This window comes from Thermobia domestica, chromosome 6 (genome assembly GCF_964235325.1).
Source record: "Thermobia domestica chromosome 6, izTheDome1.hap1.1, whole genome shotgun sequence".
Lineage (NCBI taxonomy): Eukaryota > Metazoa > Arthropoda > Insecta > Zygentoma > Lepismatidae > Thermobia > Thermobia domestica.
The window spans coordinates 18901911-18928555 of NC_137459.1; the positions used below are offsets into that span (position 1 = coordinate 18901911).

General features: G+C 37.6%; 1 protein-coding gene across 1 annotated transcript in view; it reads right to left on the minus strand.

The window, feature by feature from the left end:
* Positions 1-26645, minus strand: part of LOC145687641 (uncharacterized) — an 80667-nt gene that overhangs the window by 11655 nt on the left and 42367 nt on the right. Inside the window, exon 3 of the mRNA XM_081761106.1 lies at positions 7440-7553. Coding sequence (XP_081617232.1) covers positions 7440-7553 — 114 coding nt within the window. The remainder of the gene's footprint in view (positions 1-7439; positions 7554-26645) is intronic.

A 26645-nucleotide genomic window follows, 5' to 3' on the forward strand; every position in this document is an offset into this window, starting at 1 on the left:
TTTTTTGCATTTGACGATGCTTTCTTTTCAACATCTCACTATTGCCATTTGTATTAAACTTTTCTTTCAATTAAGTTTTTTTTTGTAAAGTTGTCACTGCACTAAGCGTTTCGTTAAGTGAAATGAAATGAAATTTTTCAGTTAAACGTCCGATGATTCTGTTCTTTAGCCTAAGGGAAACGGGTGATAAGGGCAAGTGAATGATGATGGAAGACTTGGTAGAATGAGAATGTGGAAGGAAACGGGAGTGTCCCGAGAAAACCCACGGACACGATTTTATCTACCACAAACTTACTTGATCGTGGATCGAACCAAGGATCTCACTACCATAAGTAAGCACTCTACCACTGAGCCATCGTGCCTACCACCTTCGTTAAGTGATGGCACAACAAACTGCTCTTGTTTGTTTTCATTTTCCTCAATCATATATTTCCTTTTGTGTCAGCTACAATTTCTCCTTCACTCACTGCCGTGCACACGGTAGGATTGTTTTCTACTTCGGTAAAATCCTCTATTTCACAAGTTGACAAAGATGGACCAAAGTTCTTGCACTAATCGCGGCAGAAGAATGTCATCCTCCTCATCTTTATCATCACCACCATCAGCTGTTGCTAAAAATGTGTCATCCTCACTGTACATAGATCTCTGGAGATAGGGATGGGAAAGAAAGATTTCTGAGACCTGTAAGTTTGAAAGACGTGGTAATGGTGCTTTGACATTTTCCTACGCTTCCTATATCATTAAAATTGTATGAACAACGTTGAAAACTGTTTCTTTACCCTCTTTGATTTTCTTTGCAATATGTCGATCACTTAAGATTTCTGTACTGTAATTTAAGAGATTTTATAATTCTTTGGTCCATTCGTTTTAAAACTGAAGTGACGTTTCGAGTGTAGACATCACATTCATCTTGAGGGATTGTAGTGTTACGGCTAACGTCGGATGCCAGTATCTTCACCTGACTGATAGCCCGAGAAGACATATTAAAAATAAATTTAGAAAACGGTTTTCAATTAACCAGCAATTTGTTTTCGCTATCCCTGAGATAATCTCGTATGTTCATACATCAAAGAGGGAAGGGAGAGGTGAAGGAAGAAGGAGTACTTTCAGTGTAGATTGTTCCCAGACATGGGGCCGCGGTGGCTCAGTGGTAGAGCGTTCACCTCTGGTACTTGGGGTCCCGGGTTCGATCCCAGCCCCCATCAAGTGAACTTTGTGTTGGACAAACACCGTGTGCGTGGGTTTTCTCGGGGTTCTCCCGTTTCCTCCCACTTTCTTCATTCCACCATTTCACTCATTTCTCATAATCACCGTCTCCTTTAGCCCAACCGGCATAATCGTGGGACGTAAAACTCAAAGCTTTCATTTCATTTGTTCCCAGACATGTCCGTGTGTGCTCCTTATCCGTCAATGACACGCTCATCATTCTTACTACCTGGCAATACCATGTATTATATTTCCTATTACTAACTACACGTGACTCACTTTCCATGTTGGTCATCGCAATTATCACGGTCTTTCCAGAAGTGTCCATGGGTAACCTCACGATTCTCCCATTGTCTAACATATTTTCATTCTCTCAATGCTTTTCATATTTCTTTAATTGTCTTCATTCTTTAGCCTAAGACAACGGTATGGAATGTTAATTTGTTCAAACAAAGAAAGGATAAGTTACTTACTTCTTTTTCGAGTTATCTACCTTCTTAACACGACTTTCCCTCTTTTTGCTGCTTAACCAGTAATGTTGCTTTTATGTATCATCCGTTCCCTACGTTGTAAACAATCTATTGTTCGCTACGTGGGAGGGGGGAAAGGGGGTACATGATAACTCAGTGTTACTGTGCATCCATATAGCAAGGGGTTCCACTAAGTGAGTTTGTGTTGAAGAATATTGAATCTATTGTTCTTATTTTCTTTTTTAGGGGGAGGAGGGATAATCCTATTTTCTCGCAAATTCTCATTGGATAAATTCTTCCAAAATCATTACGTCTTATTAATGTATGTCTATGTCTCCTTCAGCACACAGATCATGATTGTAGGTCATGAACCTGCAGATGTAATGATTTTCCTTCATTTCCTTTTACCCATTAAATTCAGCCCTAACTGTAGTTATGCAACCACGTACAACACACCAAAAATCCTGCGCCATCTTGATTTTGTTCAAAATATTGATAGTCTTTCAACGACTTACTGTTACTTGGTGATACGCTGTTCTATCTGCCAAGAATCGGACCCATCTGTTCTAACGAAATATCCATGACCCCCACTTTCTGTGGAGGATTCCCTTGCGCCGCCACTGAACGATTCAGAATCATGCATTTTTGCATAGAGCATATACATCTTTAAGACAATAACATGCCGCCTCAGCTCAATAGCTAACAGTTTAGGAGATCATCGCTCCCAAATTTCATTTTCCCACAGTTTTGCAGAGCCCTAGCTCTAAAACTATGCACTTTTGACCACGGGTCCGTATGAACTTCCTTATTTTGATGTCAGGAATCAACTGTTTCAGTTTGTTGCTCTAGTTCATTAAAACCCTATATATAGGTATACGGTGTTTCAAAACAACGTCGAAAACGTTTGGTAGGTGATACCTGACACCAAGATAGGACAAAAAGTATAGACCAGCCTGGGTGCACAAATGCTTCCTTTCGGAGTTATAGGCTGCAGAAAACAAGAAGAAATGAACTTTAAAGGTCCATAGCTCCCATACTATAGTACCTACTGTGGTTGGGTCTAGACTTCACTTAGGAACTAGTATATGCCCTATCCAAATATACATGTTTAAGAATCCTAAAGTACTCACGTAACTATTTTTATTGAGGGAGTTTGGGTACGGGCATATAATTTGAAGTACTCACCAACTATCTGTATAAAAATTGTTGCCGAAGTACCGCAGGATTCTGAAACTTGGATATTTGGGTAGGGCACATACTAGTTCCTAAGTGAAGTCTTGACTCGACTATGGTAGGTCCCATACTATTGGAACTGTGGACTTGAATTTTTTTTCATATTTTCGGCAGCCTATAACTCCGAAAGGAAGCATTTCTGTACCCAGGTTGGTCTATACTTTTCGTTTTATCTTGGTGTCAGGAGTTACCTCCTAAACCTTGTCTGTGTTGTTTTGAAACACCCTATATATATATATATATATATATATATATATATATATATATATATATATATATCCTTCGATTTGACGTAAAACAAAGATTTCATTTAATTTCATTTTTTCTTTGTGTAACCCGATCTGTATGATATCTTCTTTATTTAAAGAAAGGAAGTGGGAGAAAGCTGCATAAAATAAAGAAAAAGGAAAATAATTATATTTTTAAATCTTTTTTAAAAAAGAAAAATATAGAAAGAAACAAAAGAAAAAATATTATAGAAAAAGGAGAACGAAGCGAAGAAAAAGAGAGATGTCCTTGGGATCAGATATTAGTAAAAGCGGATATCACTACATCAGGGAGGACCGAATCTCTCCTGAAAGCCTCTCATGTTAAAAGAACTAGATATGCCCAATAAGCATTTAAGCTACCGACCACCTTTTTTCTTTTCTTTGATTTCAGCTAAGAGTCCCATTTACGCAACCACTTTTCCCAAATTTTCAACGTTATCCAAGACTGCACTGTCTTCATAAACTACACGTAGGGAGCGATTTTTTTATATCTTGGTTTTCTCGATGAGCCAATCACCAAAATCATTTTTAAATATGATTCTGTCTAGGGGCTCACCCACGGGGTTCCACTCTGTCCTGACTCCCCAATGCTTCCTGACTTAGCATACATTTGTACATTTTCTAAATGAAAAACTATACTTGATAAAACAAAGAAATGATTAATGTAGCATAAAAATTTGATCTTACACTTCATCTCTACTCTTTCTCTTATAAAAGCAACCTAGTTCTATAAGTTGGAAGTAATTGTAAAATAATACCCATTCAATATGATATAGACATAGTGACTTTTTGACCTCTCCGAACAAAAATTTCTGGATTCGCGCCTGATCCTGTCATATTTGCAGTAATGATAACTATAATTCTTGTCTTAGAGATTTTCGCACCCGAACGCTGTTCACCTTTAAATTTCAGTGTCTTATCTGGGGTTATATTGTAAATCAAGCTAGTTTCATCTGCTTTGAATCCATCATGTGCCTATCACACAAAATCAGTCCACTTCTTAGATAAGCCACTTGTCTATTATGCCATCGGGTACACTGGTAGGATCGCCACAAATTTTCCTACGAACAGCATCATGACGAGCTCTGAAACGTATCCAAGAAGAAGAAGAAGAAGAATTGAAGTTCGGATTGCCAAACCGATCCATAAATTAATTAGCTCGATTAAAGGATAGACCCATTCTTCGGAACATTACCTGCTATTTGCTGTTTAACTCTTTAAAGCACGGTGGTACCTATATTATACCACCTTTAACATAACATTTACGAAACTTCGTGCCGCAAAGAGTTAAACCATCTAAGCAAAGCTTCTTCAGTATTTTTGTGCTACAGTTGATCTGACTTACTTGATGTTTAAAGAATTTTGTTCAGAAAGAGCTTGTGTTTTCTTTCTGTCTTTCTAAATTGTAGAAATCATTGAGTGTGATACACAATTCCTTCGCGATGCTCATGTTTGTTTTCCCGTTTTGTAATTACCATATTATATTATGTGAGACTTTTCATTTACAATATATTCACAACGATGCTTACATTGACTATTTAACAAACATACTGCCTTGAAATCTACAATCTACTGAAAACAAAATTTTGAAAATAAGCTTTATATTATTGTCAGCAATTTTCAAATATTTAACAAACAAAAGTCAACATTGGATGTTATAGCCGATACATTTATCCGAGGATGTGATAAAATTATGTCGTTTTATACGATATGTCTTAATAACCAATACCATACTAACAGTAAGCGATTTTTAAAATACAGTCTTGATATAGGATTTAGACGGGACCGTTTAGATTTCATCGTTATATCTAATATATTCTTAAAAAAAGACGTCCCAATTATTGCGACTGTACACTGGCGGGAACGCATTTAAGAACACTGACTAGAAACTCACATATGTAACTGACGTAAGAATGTGATGGCAGACATTAGTTCTTCCAGCGTGGAGCCCACAGGACGTCCCGAACACGTTATACAGGATGTTCAAGAAAAGTGTACAATACTTACTTCCGAGTGACCATCCGAGTGGACATAGTAAGCAGCTCTTCAGTAGGTAGTCGGTTATATAGATTTGGAATGTTTGTTACGGCATCCCATGCTCGCTGTAGATGTTGGGGAGTCCGGGCGATGAACGTTGCCTGAATCCAGCCTTCTTTCAGGCACCGTTCCACTATGATTCATAGTGTTCCATAGAGTTTAGGACCAAGAAGTACAATCCAGGGTAGAAATGGTGTACCAAGTAGAGTACACTGCATTGTCTTTTCGGTGTAGTGATGCGCGTTATCTTGCTGGAAGATAGGATCCCCGTAAAATATACAGAAAAAGGTGAACGACAGAATTGATGACGTCATGAATGTTCAACGCGCTAGTCGTAGTCCAATAAATGAAGATCAAATAAGTGTTTTGTTTAATCGGTTTGTATGATTAAACGTACACATTCAAAACCACATTATGTTTTGCTATGGGAAGGTGAAGAATAGTGCTGTCGAAATCGTTTTTTTTAAAAAAAACGAAAACCGGATTTTGAAAAAAGTGAAGTCGGTTTTGAAAACCGTTTTTACGGTTTCGTTTCGAAAACAGGTTTTGCGGCTTTCGGTTTTCAAAACCGGTTTTCTCAAAAACCGAAAACCTCAAATGTCACAAAAATTCGACAGCAGTAATGAAGAACGTAATATTTATATTTTTGAAATATACAAGACCTTGGTTATTTGATTAAGAAATGTCACACAGGAAATCAAAGGTGTGAATATTCGAGCTCGACTAGTGAACATTATTAATCCACTACGAAATTCAGCAGTAATGCTGCAGAGCTCAAATTTCGACTGCTTCTAAGACAACGGGTCACCGGATCAGACTGGGTCTAAGACGTGAAACCTAAAGTCAAGTGACTCGCACAAAAATCAGGATCCAAGTGACCTGTTGACCCTTTTCATCACTGGTGGATAGAGGATCTGAGAAGCGATAAAATGAAGATTGAAACAAGAGAAGTACGTGTAAATAGTTGCAATACTAAATATGCAGGTTACTTTTCACAAAATAGAATTAACTGCAGGGCTTTCTTTCTGTAGCAGTAAACATACATACGAGGCCTTATGCAGAGTCGTTTTGACTTATGATTACCGTAATACTAAAGGCCTGAGTACTGCAGGAAACAGACGTTAGTCGAACTCTTTAGTATGGCACTAATCACGAATCAGAACGACTCTGTATAAGGCCTACGAAGTTTTGCAAATAATTACAATACTTTTGCAATAAAATAAAGAATTAAGAAGTGAAAGATGCATCGTTAGTTACGTCATCAGTGTTGCCTTGAACTCTCTCGTGGCCAACTGGTCAGTGTACGCTATTTTGCCATGGGAGACTCGGGTTTAATTCCTGGCGGGAGTTCATGTGGTTCGCACCCCACGTTAAGCTATAGGTACAGGTCTAATATAGCCTCACTAGCAGGCCCGTATTTATATATTGTGCGCCCCTGTGATCTAAATAATTTCCCCCTCTCTTCCCCAGACAAACTTAGGGGTCTATGCCCAAACAAGGAAACAAGCCGTGATTTTGCAAACATACCAGCTCTTGTTGAATAGCAGTATTACAAGTTACAAAAGTTATAACGTAATTTTAAATGGCCTAATTCTCTCAATAATGATTTTAATGTGGTGTTCTGCTCGAAGGTAGGTGTTTGACTCAAAGGTCCTAATGCTCCACTCCTCAGAGAGGAAACGAGATTTTAAAAGTAACCAAAAACTACAACTATTAGTCTTGAATTCATAGTTTTCGAGGTCGCTGAGTTTAACGGTATCAGTTTTCATGATGTTCAAGTACATCATCACCCCTTGGGATGGAGGTAAGAGAGGATGACTTTTTAAAAATAATCAGATAAGCTAGCTAATTAGTACTGTAATTAGAGCGAATTAAACACATTAACATATTGACTCACACTTGCGCGGGACTCTGTGGGTTAATAGTTTTAAATATTTGGCTTACTTTATTGTGAATCTTTAAGAAAATCCAAAATTTTGCCGCCCTCTAAATTCTGCCGCCCTGTGCTCGAGCACAAAATAGAACTTGCCTAAATACGGGCCTGTTCACTAGTGAAAAGTGAAATGAGTAATAAATACTAGAGCCTTTGGGGTTGCCCCATTGAAAGGAAAGACATGAGTGAAATAAATATAAAAAAACGCTTTTGGCGTCTCACACACAATCACATACACACAATGAATTCTACATGTGTGCTTTAATATTGATTCAATTAGAAAAACTTTACCTTCTGTACGAAATGGATCCGTCTTCGTACCAACGTGTATCTTTCCTCCTGTATGGCAAAGACAATGTTTTGTGGGCTCTCCATTTTGTACAATCTGTTCTGGCTGCAGTTGAGCTAAAAAGAAGACAAACAGAAGGATTGGCTAAGTGAAAAGTTGACGAAAGTTCCTAATGTGTCACCAGAGGCAGATCGCCAGGGAAGTTATAGCAGTCAATTTTTTTTACTTGAAACTAAAAGAAGAAAACTGGAACATACACAAACACACACATCCATATCTCTCTCGCTACACACACACACACACACACACACACACACACACACACACACACACATATATATATATATATATATATATATATATATATATATATATATATATATATATATAGGGTGTTTCAAAACAACACCTACAACGTTTGGAAGGTGATTCCTGAAAGCAAGATAGGACAAAAAGTATAGACCAACTTGGGTGCACAAATGCTTCCTTTCGGAGTTATAGGCTGCCGAAAACATGAAGAAAAATGAACTTTTAAAGTCCTTGGTTCCAATACTATGGGAGCTACCGTAGTTGGGTCAAGACTTTATTCAGGAACTAGAATATGCCCTATACAAATATCCATGTTTCAGAATCGTGCGGTACTTCCGCAACAATTTTTATAGAGGTAGTTGGTGAGTACTTCAAATTATATGCCGCCCGTAACCAAACTGTCTTTATAGAAATTATTGCGTCAGTACCTTAGGATTCTGAAACATTTATTTTTGGATAGCGCCCATATTAGTTCCTAAGTGAAGTCTTGACCCGACTGCGGTAGGTCCCATAGGTTTGGTGCTATGGACGTTCAAAGTTTATTTTTTCTTGTTTTCGGCAGCTTATAACTCCGAAAGGAAGTATACTTTTGGTCTATACTTTTGGTCTTATCTTGGTGTCCGGAATCACCTCCCAAATGCTGTCGCTGTTGTTTTCAAACACCCTGTATATATATAAAGATACATGCATGTACGTATATAGCCTATATGTATGTATGTATACACGACTCCAAAAGTGCATTACCACCTGCAATTCTCCTTTTCCTGCAATAGCAGGCAATCTAAAAAAGCTCAGCGGTTGGGTTGGTTCCGAATTCGAAAGGCATTGGACCAAACCTCAATTTTGTAACAAATATATCAGTGTGGCAAACTCTAAATAAGAGAATACAACAAATTGTTAAGAATGACAATTTTATTATGGTGACGGAGTTAAATGACATCAAAAGTTACAAATGACATGATGTTAAATGACATGATCCTACTTAAGCAGTCCAAACAAAATTAATGGGAAGAAACAGATATCAGAGGAAAGCATTTCTCTCCTTTGATACCCTCCCCCCAAATAAATAATCTCATAAAAAGGAAAAAACTTATATAATGTAAAGGTTTAATATAAAAGCCGCACTCAACATTTTGAAAGTTAACACCCGAAAGGCATGAACAACTGAACCGAAGTGAATGAAATTATGCACAGATATTGCAGACGTAAAATGAGGGAATACGGGTTTCGTATTTTCCTGGAAAAAAATACTGGGTGGGGCACGGACCCCTCCAAACTTTTGATCATGAAATGCCAAAAGTGATATCATCCGTATGTCAGATGTGTGTAAAGGACATGCAGAATTGCAAAATAACTTTGTGTATGGACAATACGGAAAAAATAAACGAATAGGTTTTTTTTATGTTCTGCGGAAAAACGGTTTTTGGGGCAAAATCTTGCACTCAAAATTTTGAAAGCTGACGATCAAAAGGCAAGAAGAAGTGAACTGAAGTGAATGAAATTGTGCGCAGATATTGCAGACCTAGAATGAGGATATGAGTTTCGTATTTTCCTGGATGGGGCACCGACCCCTCCAAACCATTGATCACGAAAAATCAAAAGTGCTAGTAAAAGTATGTCAGATGTGTGTAAAGGACATGCAGAATTGCAAAATAACTTTGTGTATGGACAATACGCAAAATATAAACGAATACGTTTTTTTTAAATTTTTTTGGGGAAAAATGGTTTTTGGGGGCAAGAGTCGCCGTCCAAAATTTTGGAATTTGACATAAAAAGGCAAGAAGAAGTGGACCGAAGTGAATGAAATATGCACAAATATTGTAGAGGTAAGATGAAGGAGTACGTGCTTCGTATTTTCCTGAAAGAAAAAATACTGTTGAGTAGATCGGGGTGTTGAGTGGCGGGAGGAGCGGACCGAAGCGAATAAAATTGTATATTGGATATGTAAAATATGGCCTTTTGTGTTTCACAAGTGTTTAGTCTCCATCCGATTATTTTTTCAAATTTGGCAGATCAACTACAAGCACAAACAGTATAAAGTATTTTATAGTGTTTCAGGAGGCACCTTTAACCCTTACGATGTTTTGCGCATAAACAAGAACACGTGTCAATTTTTGTCCAGTTTGCTCCTGATCTGCCAAATATGAAGCAAAACGGATAGGGACACTTGAGAGACACGAAAGACCTTGTTTTACATAGGGTCTATATAATATCTACACACAATTTCATTTTCTTCGGTCCACTCCTTCCTGTGCTATTACGGTAATATTTACTTTTTTTCGGATGGGGCCTAAGGCCCAACACTGTTTTTCCGCAAATATTAAAACACGTTTAATTTATTGTTTTGCAAATTGTCCCTATACGAAGTTTCGATGCAATTCTCCATATTCTTTACGAACTTCTTACGTATGCTCATTTGCACTTTTGATATTTCGTAATCAACGGTTTAGAAGGTCCGTAACTCACTTAACCGTTTTTTTTTCAGAAAATACAAATTACAATTATCTCATTTTACGTCTACAATATCTGTGCAGAATGTCATTCAATTCGGTGCACTTCTTGCCTTTTGGGCCTCAAATTTCAATAATTTTGGTAGGGGCTTTTGCCTCCTAAAACAGTTTCTCCTCAGAAAATAAAAAAACGTATTCGTATATTTTTTGCGTATTGTCCCTACACAACGTGTCGTTCCAATTTTTCATGTCCTTCAAGGACTTCTGACATACTGTTATTAGCACTTTTGATATTTCACGATCAAAGTTTTGGAAGGGTCTGGGTCCCACCTTAACGGTTTTCTTTTTTTCAGGAAAATAAGAAACCTGTATTCCTTCATTGTATGTCTGCAATATCTGTTCTTAATTTCATTCACTTCGATTCACTTTCTCTGGCCTTTTGGGGCTCAACTTTCAAAATTTTTGGTGGGGAATTTTGCCCCCTAATACCGTTTCTCCGCAGAAACTAAAAATCTGTATTCATTTATTTTTTGCGTATTGTCCATACACAAAGTTTCATTGTAATTCTTCATGTTCTTTACACACATCTGACATACTGTTACTAGCACCTTTGATATTTCGCGATCAAATGTTTAGAGGGGTCCGTGCCCTAACCAAATGTTTTTTTTTTTTTTTCAGGAAAATACGAAACTCGTATTCTCTCGTGTTATGTCTACAATATCTGTGCACAATTAAATTCACTTCGGTTCACTTCTTCTTGCCTTTGGGGCGTAAAATTTCAAAAATTTTGGTGGGGGTTTTTGCCCCCTAAAGCCGTTTCTCCGCAGAAAATAAAAACCTTTATTCGTTTATTTTTTGCGTGTTGTCCATACGTAAAGTTTCGTTGTAATTCTTCATGTCCTTTACATACATCTGACATATTGTTACTGGCACTTTTGATATTTCTTGATCAAATTTTTGGAGGGGTCCGTGCCCCCCTTAACCGTTTTTTCCAGGAAAATACGAAATCTGTATTCCCTCATTTTACGTCTGCAATATCTTTGCATAATTTCATCACTTCGGTTCAGTTGTTCTTGCCTTTCGGGTGCTAAATTTCAAAAGTTTGAGTGGGGCTTTTATATTTAACCTTTACATTATATAACTTTTTTCCTTTTTATGAGATTCTTTATTTTGGGAAATATCAAAGGAGAGAAATGCTTTCCTCTGATATATGATTCTTGCCATTCATCTTGTTTGAACTGCTTAAGTAAAATCATTTTGTAACTTTTGATGTCATCCAACTCCTTCACGATAATAAAATTGTCATTCTTAACAATTTGTTTTATTCTCCTATTTGCAGTTTGCCATACTGATATATTTGTTACAAAATTGAGGTTTGATCCAACGCCTTTCGAATTCGCAACCAATCCAACCGCCGAGATTTTTGGGTTGCCTGCTATTGCAGGAAAAGGAGATTTGCAGGTGGAAATGCACTTTTGGAGTCGTGCATACCTTAAGAAAGTTTAAATCAAAACATTACCAGTCCAGAAATTCTGTATTTATAGCCATACTGATTCAGTCCTCCATAAAGAAAACTGCATCCAGAAATATAACGTCGCTTATAAAGAAATATCATTATTGAAGGTATTAAGGGCCTTATGCAGTCATTCTGAAGCGTGATTAGTGCCATACTAAAGTGTTTGACTAACATATGTTTTCCTACAGTAGTCAGGCCTTTAGTATGATGCTAATCATAAGTGAAAACAACTCTCCGTAAGGCCCTAAGAATTTATATCTTGTCCAAAAGGCGGGACGTATGTAATTATTTGTATTTGTACAACTATTCCTAACCTGCACTGTAGATATATCTAGTTGTATATCATTTTTGAAGATATTAGGCCTTATGCAGAGTCGTTCTGACGCGTGATTAGTGCCGTACTAAAGAGTTCGACTAAGATATGTTTGCTACAGTAGTCAGACCTTGAGTATGACGCTTAGCATACTTCAAAACGACTTTGCATTAGGTCCATTAAGTCTATCTTGTGCAAAACGCAGATCGTATAATTATTTTGTATTGGTATACTTACTCCTAATTTGTACCATAAAGGTATTTGGTTGTAGATAAATTTATATCGTTTCCTCTTGCGCAAATCCCGAGGAGGATGAAGAGGACATGTTTCCTCCAATCTTGGAAATTGGGGGACTGTCCTCCCTAATAATCTGATTTGAAATTTGTTTTTGGGGAGGAATATGATTATTTTTGTCCAATTGCCTCAAAGTGAGATGAAATTAATGTCCTTCCCCCCCAGAATAAGCCTCAAATCTGCCGGTCTCCAACGTTGAAGACAACTCTGCTCGCCTGATCCTCCAAAACATCGTTTTTTAACTTCATAAACATTTTGGACATTGCTTAAAATAAAACAATATGAGAAGGGTCTTACCCGTCCCCTCCCCCCAATGTTGAATACATATTTGAGCTCGACTCGAGAACTCGGCTAGAAAAATTTCCTCCAACTCGGCTCGAAACTCGACTCGAATTCGGATCAAGTTTCGAGTCGAGTTGAGCCAAACCGAGCTAAATTCTATGTGTAGTTTCAAGAACTCTCTTCAAGTATCCTATATAGACAATATGATTATTAATGATACTACTACAAGTTATTATTATTATTATTATTATTCATAATAATAATAATAATAATAATAATAATAATAATAATAATAATAATAATAATAATAATAATAACATAATAATTTATAACAACACCGTTTATAACCATGAAAGATAGGTAGTTTGTATCTGAATACTAAAACCTTATTGACTCTAGATCTCGGTCGTCCAGAAGTCTAACTTACAGGAGGCATGGACATCGTTCATGAAGTTCTGTGTTTGAATTCCGGAGGAGCAAGTGTTCGGGCTCAAGCCAAAAGTTGTTATAAGTTTTAGGGCGCAGGACAAACATGTTCAAAACTGCTCGGCCAAGGTTTAGAGATGTCAACGGCTCGAGCGTCTTGTCTCACAGTTCATTCACTATCGAGCCGGACCAAGAAGTGATCCAAGCCAACAGCTCACCCAACCGAGCCGGCTCGAGCTGGTGGCTCACCTGATGGACTCGTTTCAACGCAGCTGGCTCGATCCGATGGCCTTACCGGAACTGAGTGGATGGTTTATCCCACCTGAGCAGGCTCATGCTGTTCGCTCAGTTGAACAGAGCCGAGCCGGTTGACATTACTACCCCGATTAGCCTTCTGCTTGGGCTCAATATTTCGACCGTGCAGGTCTCAGCATGATGGTAAGAACTACAGTATATACTTTGGTATTTCCGACATTTGGGGCTGTCTCACTATAAAAATCTATTGTCGTGTCGTTATTGAGACGAGACGAGATGCGAGTAATGTCTCATGTCGTGAGCAACACTAAGAACATTTCATATTACTGCTTACATTTCTCGTGGCTTTCGCTTTCCAGTCTAATCAGGCTATGATTTCAAAACGACTTAAAACAAGCTGAACGAGCGAGCCATTTATCAAATTCGACTCGACTGGAAACTCGACCTCAAAAACAGTGACTCGGCTCGGAACTCGACTCGAGAAAATTACTTTCGACTCGACTCGAAGTTTTAGCTCGACTCGTGCCCATCCCTAATTTTGATACGGTGTTATGTTCGACTATATGTTTATTCAGGCTTTCACACAATCTCCACTAATTGAGGGTAAAATCATTCAGTCAGTTGGAAGTGAGTCTCTCGGTTCGATTTTTTAAAAAATATGTCCCAAGTTAACTTTTGTTAGCAAATCTGATCATCAAGATGAAGAATTACTCGTGTAAACTGGAATTCAAATTGGTGAGGAATAAGGCGATGAAAATTTTCAATTAAAGAAACAAATAAAAGCTTTCCTTCTCTTCTACGATGAACATCGTTGGTTGTTAGTTATAAAATACACAAAACTAGAGTGCTTCAAAAAATTAATCTTAAAACAGTGGCGTAACTAAAGGCTTGAGGGCCCTCCCGTAGAGAGCGTGGAGTGGGTCCCCTTCTCTACGTCCCACTTCACGATTTGGGGCCCTCTGATTGCTTGAGGCCCCCCGCAATGCGGGGTATGCGGGGCCCGTATTTACGCCCCTGTCTTAAAACTATTACCCAAGGAGTAATTAATATAGGAAAACCAAAATTGATTCTGGGAAGTTTTTCTTTCTATCCCGCCAATCGGACGTCATGATCTCGGTATATTATTTTAGGTATTTTCTGAAATGTCAAAGAAAAAAAGAAAGAAAGAAAGAAAGAAAAGGATAAAAAGAAAACAAAAGCTTACCCACACAATGGTAGCCAACATGGAGATGAATATGTAGAACAGTGGCGTGTTTACGATTTTGTTTCGGGGAGGGCTTTGCTAACTTTCGGGGGGGTAAGCCCGGAAGCCCCCCTAAATACGCCACTGATGTAGAGTAGAGGAGTGACAATTGTGTTTGTTAAGTATTCAGAGGGAAACATGTTTGTTTACTCTGTGAACAAGACTTGAAATGCTGCTAGAAAACATATATAGAGATATCAGCATATAGAAATTAAAAGTTATACCTATTTAGTGTCAGAGTTTAATAGAACCGGAATCACAAAGTGGCAAAATTTATCTATAATTTTACTCAGCGCCCGTGTTATTTGACGCCCATGGGCTATGACCCCATTACCATTTAATTGAGGGGGTCCTGACTTACACTATAAATTGAAATGCCTGTTCTTCGTACGAAGAGAATACGTTTATAGAAAAAAATAAACCCTTTCCATTGAAGATATGCATTGAAAATGAATTTATTTAAACGGAAGCTTATAATATACATTTCAATGAGAATATAATTTATACGGTTTACCCAACATTATTAGGATCGTCAAGTCTAGGAGGCTTAGGTAGGCAGGTCATGTAGCTAGAATGGAAGAAAGTAGAAACGCTTTCAAAGTCTTGACTGGAAGACCAATTGGAAAACGACCATTAGAAAGACCTAGGCGCAGATGGGAGGACAATATTAAGATGGATCTCACAGAGATTGGAATACAAAGTAGAAACTGGATGCAGTTAGTTAAGGATAGAAGTCAGCGGAGAGCTTTTGTGAACGCGGCATTGAACCTCCGGGTTCCATAGGCCATAGAGTAATTTTTTTTTTTTTTTTTTTTTTTTTAGTTAGTGTAATGATGAAAATTGCTAATGTTCATGCTTATCACTTCCATGCCGATGGGGGTGAAGTTAAACGGCATAGAGAGTGTCACCATTGATTTCAGAAGCCCCGCAAACTATGGATTAGACACTAATATCGCTCGTTATCAATTATTCTTACGTCACACTTTCCCCCATCCCATACCAATGAGGGATAAGCGGAGACTTAGACAGCAACAAGAGTCTCGTTGTTCATCTCAACAACACTAAAAACTATGGATTGTTGGTCGTTTTCGACTATTTTTACGTCTCATCTCTTCCTGTCTTCACTCCTTGCTCTCTTCCCAACCCAATCCTTCAGCCTTCATGCTGATGGGAGATGAATTTGGACTTTAATAGTGACCCCGAAAACTGTACATTAATATAGGTTGTTTTCGATTATTTTTACATGGCACCCTTTCTGCACTCTACCCTTCTGCCCTTCCCACCACTATGCCAACAGTGGCGGGTCAAGAACGTAAAAACGGGGGTGCAACCAGACCCCAGACTATGATAAGTATATCATGAGTTTACTATAAACTTTCAAATATATATAAATAATAGCTTAAATTATTTCTGTCACTCAAAAAAAGGGGGGAAGCTAGGCCCATCCGTCCCCGGGACAGATCCGCCACTGCATACCTTCAATATCATAAAAGCCTTAGTTAGGTCATGGTTCATTCATATGTGAAAAATGGTCAAATTCCGTGCATCGATCTAGGAGCAATTGGCCATTAAACATAATTACATTTATTTTTATTTACATTGAATATGCCTAGTGGCGTGTTTACGATTTTGTTCCGAGAGGGGGCTTTGATAACTTTCGGGAGGTGGGGCTTTGCCTGAAAATGTGAAAATTCTGCAAGATATTTCATATACTTTACTATAGTAAGTAAGATTTCGGAGGGCTTATGCCCGGAAGCCCCCCTAAATACGCCACTGAATATGTCCCCTCCTTTAGAATGGAATTTTTTAGGAACACTGGAACACATCTTCACTCATTTTTAATGAGGATTTTATATACCGAGTTTCATCTTTCCAAGTTGACAAGTTTGTGAGAAACTATATTTCTGTAATACATTTTTTAAACCCCCGTTGTCCCAATTAGGATACGCCCTTGTGGAATACTAATGCAATAAAACCCTAAGTTAGCTCATGGTATACTCACGTGCCAAAAATTATTAATATTGGTCTAGTGAAGGATCTAGTAGGAGGTAGCCGTCAAAAATGTTTACATTTCATTTTTATATATGAACGAAAATACCTCTCAAGTTTTGAAAAGTTACCAATATACTATAACAAGCTCAATAGATGGCGGAGAACTTTATGTACTTACAGAGTAACATCTAAGCAAGCTCATAGCTGAATTAGATAAAGTAATAGTTGAAATTATTGTAACATAGGGCAAACTATAACATGTATTATTTATGTCCGAAAATATTTCTTTTTCATTATTAATAATGAAAGCAAACACATTGCTCACTGAAAATTTGATGCTTTTCGTACAGAAAAATTCTACCGAGGGTCGCTTTGTTGAATATCAAAACTAACATTGTACCAGTGATCTATAAATTTCATATAATTTGTGTTAGCCTTTTTATGTAACATGACTGATTAATCTATATGTATATAAAGGAGTAAATCCAATGATTTCCTCACTGATTCACCCATCAACAAATTAACGAAACTATAAGATATAGAACCTTGAAATGGTGTATGAATTTTCTCCTTACGCTGCAGATTGTATATAAAATGAAATTTTTCAAAATATGGATTTGAAACGAGAATAACGAGGCTTTAATAATAATAATAATAATAATAATAATAATAATAATAATAATAATAATAATAATAATAATAATAATAATAATAATTATTATTATTATTATTATTATTATTATTATTATTATTATTATTATTATTATTATTATTAGGCCTATTATTATTATTATTATTATTATTATTATTATTATTATTATTAATATCTAGATCTCCAAAAGTATTAGGCACACTACCTTAAACTCTTATATAAATGTCTTCTTTCCACTCTACGTTATAGATAAGGTGGGATTTTTTTTGAAATGTGGCCCTAAAAGAGGATAACTGTGCTTCAATGATTTTTCCCTTTCTTTTCTTTCTTTTTTATTTCTTTTCTTTTTTCTTTTTTGCCGTTAGCCAATCTATGAAATTATTAAGTGTACAACCTTGAAATTTTGTATAAATGTTTCTCTTCGATCCTAAGCTGAAGAAGATAAGACATTTTTTTAAAATGGGATCCCTAAGGAGGGATAATGGGGTTATATATAATCTATCTAATATAAATAAATTGTGTGTTTGTCTGTCTGTCTGTGTGCGGCCTGGAGACCAGGCGAGAAGACCGAGAGTTACCAAATTTTTGTCAGGGGTACCTTAGCCCGAGCCCCAGATCAAGACGAAGCCTTTTTTTCAAATTTCGAACCAGGGGGTCTCAGGGGGGGCATTTACCGGAACCGGCTTGGAAACTAGACAAATTGACCGAGAGTTACCAAATTTAAGTCACAAATACCTTGGTCTAGCCTCCAGACCAGAGTTAAACGTTTTTGTCAAAATTCGAACCAAGGGACCTCAGGGGGGGGGCGGTCTCAGGGACATGTAAAAGTAGTAGAAAATGAAGGTACTAGTGTCGAATTCATAGTTTTCGCGGTCACTGAAATCAATGGTGAAACTCCGATCGAATTAACTTCCAAATTCACGTTATTCGGCTCTGGGCCGGGGGTCACCGCAGGAGGGAGGGGGTGAGATACCGAGACGTATAAAAGTAATCCAAAATGACCGATATTAGTGCCAAATCCATAGTTTTCGCGGTCACTGAGATCAATGGTGACACTTTCATTAACGATGACTTGCAAATTTAGTTACAATTGTATGCGGGCCGGGAGTCAGCGGGGGGGGGGGGGAGATCGAGACATTGAAAAATAGCCCAAAATGACCGATATTAGTATCAAATCCATAGTTTTCGCGGTCACTGAGGTCAATGGTGATACTCCCACAGGCGTTGACTTCCAAACACAGCCCTCGTGCGAAGCATGGGTATATTCAACTAGTTTAATATAAATAAAAATAAACAGCTTGTTTGTATGTCTGTGTGCGGACTGGCGACCAGACGAGTGGACCGAGAGTTACCAAATTTTGGTAATTGGTACCTAGGTCCAGGCCCCAGATCAAGATAGAGCGTTTTTTTAAATTCCAACCAGGGGAGTATCAGAGGGGCGTTTACCGGAACATGTATAAGTAGCAGAAAATAACCGATATTAGTGTCAAATTCAAAGTTTTCACGGTCGCTGAGATCAATGGTGAAACTCCGATCGCATTAACTTGCAAACTCACCCCATTCAGCTGCGGGCCGGGAGTAAACGGGGGGGGGGATAGCGAGTCATGTAAAAATAATCCAAAATGACCGATATTAGTGTCAAATCCGTAGTTTTCGCGGTCGTAGTTTTCGCGCTGAGATGAATGGTAATATTCTCACAGGCGTTGACTTCCAAATACATCCCCATCGGCTGGGGGCCAGACGCGTTTCTTTTCTTTTTAATTCGAACTAGATGGTATCAGGGGGTGTTTACTGAGATATGTAAAAGTAGCAGAAAATGACCGATATTTTTTCCTTTCGTTGTTCAGTTTGTTTACATAGATATTTTATCTAACCCATGCTAAGAATGGGTATTTCAGTTAGTATATATATACAGGGTGTTTCAATGAAATGAAATCTTTAAGTTTTACGTACTACGATTATGCCGGTTAGGCTAAAGGAGACGGTGATGATGAGAAATGAATGAAATGGTGGAACGAAGAAAGTGGGAGAGGAAACGGGAGAGCCCAGAGTACAGGATAGAGTAAACCCACGAGCACAGTGTTTGTCCACCACAAAGTCCACACGGCGCGAGCTGGGATCGAACCAGGGACCCAAGCACCGGAGGTGAACGCTCTACCACTTTTTTTTAAACTTCCTGACTACTTTTTTCTATTTTAACCACTGCTCAGGACTACTAGACTCGTATAATTAAGATTCCAAACACCCCCACCGGGAATCGAACCCGGGACCCCATACACTTTAGGCACATGTGAACCACTGAGCCACCGCACCCCCAGGGTGTTTCAATTGAGTTGATTTTAGTTTAGCGTCCCTTTCAGCAGCGAGGCTATATCAGACGTGGACCTACTGATTAACGTGGAATCCGAACCACATGAGCTCCCGCCGGGAATCGAACCCGGGTCTCCCACGCCAAAGGCGCGTGCGCTAACCGCTTAGCCACGAAGGAGCTCAAGGTGTTTCAAAACAACACCGACAACATTTGGGAGGTGATTCCTGACATCAAGATAAGACAAAAAGTATAGACCAACCTGGGTGCACAAATGCTTCCTTTCGCAGTTATAGGCTGCAGAAAACACGAATAAGTGAACTTTAAAGACCATAGCTCCAATACTATGGGACCTATCGTAGTCGGGTCAAGATTTCACCTAGGAACTATAGTATGTGCCCTACCCAAATATCTATGTTTTAGAATCGTTCGATGCTTTTCCGCAACAACTTTCGTAGAGGTAGTTGGTAAGTACTTCAAATTATATGCTCGAATCCACACTCTTTCTCTAAAAATAGTTGCGTGAGTACCGAAGGATTCTGAAACATGGATATTTGGAAAGGGCACATACTAGTTCCTAAGTGAAGTCTTAACCCGACTATGGTAGTTCCCATACTTTTAAAGCTATGGTCCTTTAAAGTTCTTTTTTTTTTTCATGTTTTCTGCAGCCTATAACTCCGAAAGGAAGCATTTGTGCACCCAGGTTGATCTATACTTTTTGTGTTATCTTGGTGTCGGGAATAATGTCCCAAACGTTGTCTTTGTTGTTTTGAAACACCCTGCATATATGTGTATTGTAATTCACCAGATCTCTAAAACTATTAAGGTATGAATGTTCTCTGTGAACCCTAGACTGCACGTAAGAAGGAATCTTTCAAAGTGCGCCCCTGGAGGTGGATAAAGAGACTCAAATGATTATTTATGCCATTCGCCAAACCTCTGAAGCTATTAGATGTAGAACCTGGAGGTTTTCTGTAAATGTCGGGGGCGTGGTAGCTCAGTGGTAGAGCGTTCACCTCCGGTGCATGGGGTCTCTCGTTCGATCCCAGCTCACGCTGTGTGGACATTGTAGTAGACAAACCGTGCTCGTGGGTTTTCTCGGGGTTCTCCCGTTTCCTCCCACTTTTTTCATTCCACCATTTCATTTATTTCTCATCATCACCGTCTCTTTTAGCCTAACCGGCATAAGCGTGGGACGTAAAACTGAAAAATTTCATTCTTTCCATAAATGTTCTCCCTGCATTCTAGGCAGTAAATAAGATTTTTTCGTTTCTTTATTCGTTTTCTTCCTTTTTTTTTTTTTTTGTCTGTTTGAAGTTCCATAGTATTGGAAAAATGGAGGATTCAATATTTCTTTGCTGTAATCCAGATTTTACAAACTATTAGGATTATAAGATTTTAATATAAATATTTTCCATATACCCTATGCTAAGGAAGTGAAGATTTGCAAGTCAATAGGGGACCTTGAACATTTTCTTTACCTTTTACAAGATCTTTGGAACTCTTAGTACAAGAACTTGAAATTTTATATAAATGTTCTCATTGAACCTTAGACCGAGCGTGGTGTAGAGTAGTACGAAATGACACATATTGCGATGCATTAAAAATATATATATATGCCTGCAGCAGTTATATCAACCGAGTTTGTTAGTTGAGTCAATCAGTTAACGTATCAACGGATAACGGCGACTTTAACGGTGGCTATCTATATCTCATACATTGAAATATTTCGTGTGATCCTCTCTACTGTCTTTACCAAATTTTATTGAAGTATTGCGGAATTCAAATAATAACATCATTTTCTACTATCTATAAATGTAACTTAAAAGTAAACAAATGACAAAAGTGAGATAGTGTTCTAATGCGCACATTCTGTAACGATTTGCGTCAACGCAACACATGGTTTGCGATTTAGGTTGCTATAATCGGTATAGCAGTTACAACTGCAATTTTTGCGTTCCGTTGCTGTATGCACAATTGTGGAAAGACTGGTACGGAATGACACACCAATTCGACTATCTAACCGTATGACCTCATGATTAATTTGAAGATGTGCTTTTTTGACAACAGAACACAAATCAATAACATTTTTCAACGACTATTCAATTTCACAGAGAAATTTTAGAATTATTATAACTAGTATGTAGATGCGTGTCACCGTTTAAAAAGAAATACAAAAAATAACAGCTACGTAATTAGGATTAGGGATTCGATTTCTGAGTTTTCGTGTCTAACCGATTTTAGCCCGTCACGTATGAGGGATGAATTCTATTCGCGATCACACTACGAGGGAAATTGAGAAGAAAGAAAAATGAGCAAGGAAGGAACCGGCCTAGGACTATTACATTAGTTACCATCCCGGCATTTGCCCGATGTGAATGAGGAAAAACCAGGAAAAACCTTTCAGGATGGCTGGTATGAAGAAGCTTTTTACATTTTTTCAACCGTGTGTCGCCACTGGGGATCGAAAGCGGGACAATAATACACACAACTTGCTAATTAAGCGTCATTAATATATGATGAGCTCAGACAATAATAAATCCTAGGAATCCAATTGCTAGTATTGCATAAATTATTCCTAAAACACCAAAAGTTTCCTTCCTTCCGTCTGTTTGTGGTGAAGTATCAGAGCAGAAACGGTAACAGGTATCGAGAAGCGCTTTCTTGCAATTGATTGAGCGTCCCAAGAAGAGGTTCAATCTCTTCTGTTAATTGTGTGTTTAAACTGGAAGTAGTAGCCTATAAATCAACCATTTCCAGTTTCTATTTTATCATCATAGAATAAAACAATAGCAGATGTCGACAAGTTTTATTTTTTTTTTGGGGGGGGGGGTGGCAATCTATTTAGCAATTTAGAAGAATATGAGGTGACCACCAGCAACACTACCAAAGCTGAGAGTGATTGAAATTTATTAGTTCATCTAGTTTCAATACTTATTTCCACACAGTAAAAACAATAAGAAATTGCGAAAAGCGTTTTTCTTTTTTCTGAAACAAATTAAGTGTTGCAAGGATGACTTTTATATATTTGTTAAAACCGGAGGTGGTGAAATTAGAGTTGCGCAAAACTGGTTTTTACAAGAACCGGTTTCTAGAAAAATCAAAACCCGAAAAACCGACATTTCACCTTTCCCCACCGGTCAAAACCGAACCGGTTTTGGAGAAAGCCAATAACTGGTTTCGGCGAAAACCGTTTTTTTAAATTTCAAAAACCGGTTTCGGCTTTTCGAAAACCGACAAGCCGGTTTTGTGTGTCCACCACTAGAAAATATACGATTTCCGGTTTCAACACTGATCACACAATGGATAAAACGAAAATAGATAGCGATAAACAGTTTTTTGATATAGACTCTGTACGGCAAGAATATGCTTCACCTCTGATTTTATTCCTCTATTGTAACCTGAAATGACCGACATCAATTAGCACTTTCGGTTTCAAAGTTAAGTTCCATAGAGCCAAAAACTGTAGGGCCCCTGGCCTTGGGATAGATCCGCCACTGATCCAAAACCATAGGATTCGTTCAGATTTCGATGATCTCCCACCGGGAATCAAGTCTGGGACCACGTACACTAAGGCCGCGTATGCTAGCCACTATACTAGCACAGACTATTATTATTATTATTATTATTTCAACAATTTTGAAAATAAACCCTCTGCTGCTTAGTGAATGTAGTAAATCCATCTGTCTGATAAATTTTATTGATTTTGCGAATATACCTTTCATGTGGTTTCTACATGCATATTTTTCTCAACGATTTATCCATTCACACGATATAATGTTGTAATGCTTTCATCGTTAGAATTGCATATAAAAAAATTTCCATTAAGTATGCATAATAATTAATTTAATAAATGCCATTTTGCTGTCGATTCGGAGACTTTAATCTATTTACAGGGGTCTTCGATACTATTCGTATGAAAAATAACATACCATCTCAAAAATGCTTAAGGGACTTACTGCTACAAAAGAGTACAAATTTCTGACAGTTATGGCATTTCTGGCAATAGTAATTTTGCCATTTTCACCGAAATTTTTCTACTTGAGAAAATAAAAATGTAAAGAAACTAAGAAAGTCAGAAAAGTAACTGGTGAATGAAGACTTCCTTTCGCCCCTCCTACAAGTCAAAATATTGGATCCTTATATAATTATGTGCACCTTACAAAACTGCTCATCCAATTATTTCCCAATTAACTGATATTCGAAGGAAAAAAATACTGTGACCTGTCAATTTTCATTTGCATGATCCTAATCTCCTGTGAAGTCTTGTAAATCAGATGATTTTTATTGATCATTTCACAATTATATGTATTTGAACAAAATTGAGTTTCAGGCCTGATTAATGTGGTAGCACTTATTTTACCAATGAGTAGAACTATTACACTGAAAGCAATGGAAGATTCTCAATTCCGGCAATGGCAGAATATGATGATGATGATGATGATGATAATTCTTGAAATTCTACTTACACAACTGTGGCTTAAAATAGTGTAATTACTATCATTATTTTTATCACTAAAATTATTAAAACTATTAAACTTATTAAAGTTAGTGTGCTTTAATCTGTCGGCATTTCTTGTCATTAGAAGCATCCAGAAACATTTAAAAAAAACTTTTGAAAAATCATCGACCTTTAAAGCAGTCCGTGGTCGAAACTTGATCTGACAAATCTCCCCTCCTGAGATCATAAGTTACGTACCATTAAGACTTTAGTTGATATTTCCCCTTCTCTTCAATTTTGCGTGTTAACACGCAAGTGCCCTTGTATAGTTAACAATAAAACAACGTCTTCACGTGATTTTGTTCGATGAATTAAGTTTGTACACAGTTGTGAAGTTTTGAAAGTATATTACTGCTTCGGAGAAACAATACATTCTGTCGTCTTCAGTAACGTGAAATCAATATATCTCACTAAAGTGTTTGTTAACATACAAAACCTGACTGCCGAGTAGTGAATAGAATATTTTATCAGTACTATTGTTGTCAATAACTCAACGTGATATTCCATCAGTATTTGAGGCCAAGATTAATTAAATAGCTGGTTTACCTGTTTATTTTCTCCTTGATGAGTGTCAAATGAGTTTCGAAATTAATTATCTAATCCCACTATGACGTCACATGGGGAGTTCATTATCCTGCTAAAGGAACGAACATGAAAATAGTACACTTATTGGGTTATGAGGTTTGACATTTGAGAAACATATAAATAACCGTTTTAAAAGATCGTCTTTCCAACCTATTTTTGAACTTGCAAACTTCCTTTGGTAGGTGTTCAATTTCCACAGAAGCACATAAGGTCAATCGCATCTAAAACAAGGTTTCAGATGTTTTGATCTTTTCGTGTTAAAAAAAAATGAATGAATGTGTGTTTTCGTATTTCGGTTCGCTAGTACAAGTATTTTTAGATCACAAAACATATACATATATTGTGGTTCAACAAACAAGGCGAAGGTCGTCATGGTACCAAACAATATAGCCAGAACAACCTACTTTCCTATTCTTATTATCCTGAGCCAATAATTTTGTTTTCAGGATATCGCACACAATAATAATAATAATAATAATAATAATAATAATAATAATAATAATAATAATAATAATAATAATAATAATAGTTTTAATTTCTCCATACTAATCTCTGTGATGGAATTTTAAGTGCACAAAATACGAGGGCTGTCCAGGAAGTAACAGACGTTTTGAAATTTAAAAAAAAGTAACAGAATGAACAAATCAAATTGTATTGTATACATTTGAAAGGTACACTCTTAAGCTATTTTTCCACATAATCGCCATGCAAATTAAGACACTTATAATACCGTGGCACAAGTTTTTCAATAGCGCCGCGGTAGAAATATGCCAGCTGTGATTTTAACCACTGGCTTACACCGTCTTGAAGTTCGGTTATTATCAAAGCATTGTGTAGCGAGCCATATCTTCATCGCTAGGAAGAGGTGGCAGTCGCTCGGCGCCAAATCCAGGCTGTATGGTGGGTAATCGAACATCTCCCATCCAAAACCATCCAAGAACTCTCGGGTATGCTTGGTCATGTATGGACGTGGGTTGTCATAAAAATCTCGGCCTTCACTCATTATTCCATGTCCGTACACTTCACACAGTTGGCGATGGAGTGTGTGTGGTTCAAGTGGTGTGTGGTTTTGTGCCAACAAAAACCTAATCACAGAACGCGTCTCACAAGAGGTGGGATTTTCTATTGCAGCGCACACTATAACAAGTCACAGAAAGCACAGTAAAAGCGTCAATGTCCTCAAGCTACTACAACTGGATGCGTATTATGTGTGGCAACGTTTTGACACCAAAATGAGGACTCTAGCGTCGCCCACTATCGCGGTAGGCCAAAACGTCTGAGACTTTCTGGACAGCCCTCGTATATGACCACTATTTGATGTAATTACAGATTGAGGATCGATAATTGGAATTCTGATATACTTGATACTTCTAGTTTTACATACATGGGTACTTCAGTACAGAGAGGAGGTGTGTGAATTTGTGTATTGAGGTAATAATATTCGCAACGGGTCAATCAACTTGAATAATTAAAGCATTGTCTCGAATCATGCTGTATGTCACATTTTATACTTTTCTGAGTTATCAATGGAATCACGCTGTACAGGACATAATTGACATCTACTGAAAGGGTCAGTTCTCCAATAGTATGCTGGCAAAATCTGAGCGGAGCCAGATATATATGCAAGCATACTATACAGTTTTCTCCGTTTTTCTCGAATTCACTGAGATGTGCCATGCATCGTTATTCGATTTAATGCTTGAATTCTTATCGAACAATATACTTCCTTCCGATAGACATGAGCTACATTTATCGCTCTTTGCTTTCATAGAATTGATCAGTTGCATAAGAGGTGGTGTAAAAAGTGTGGAAAATTGTAATGTGAAATTTGATTATTTAATGCCATTTTTTTCAACGCTTGGCTTGCAACTTGCTAGATGGGAAATATTTCCTTTAGAGAAACTATTTCCAAGCCACTAAAATACGAGGTTGAATATGCGTGTACGCTCGTAGAAGCAGCAGAAACAGGAACAAACAAAGATGGAAGGGGACAACGAAGAGAAATAACTAGAGTAGGATCCTGTATAAATCCTATAGAGAAAACAGTGAAAATATGTCTCTCCGCATAGAGAGACAAAGAAC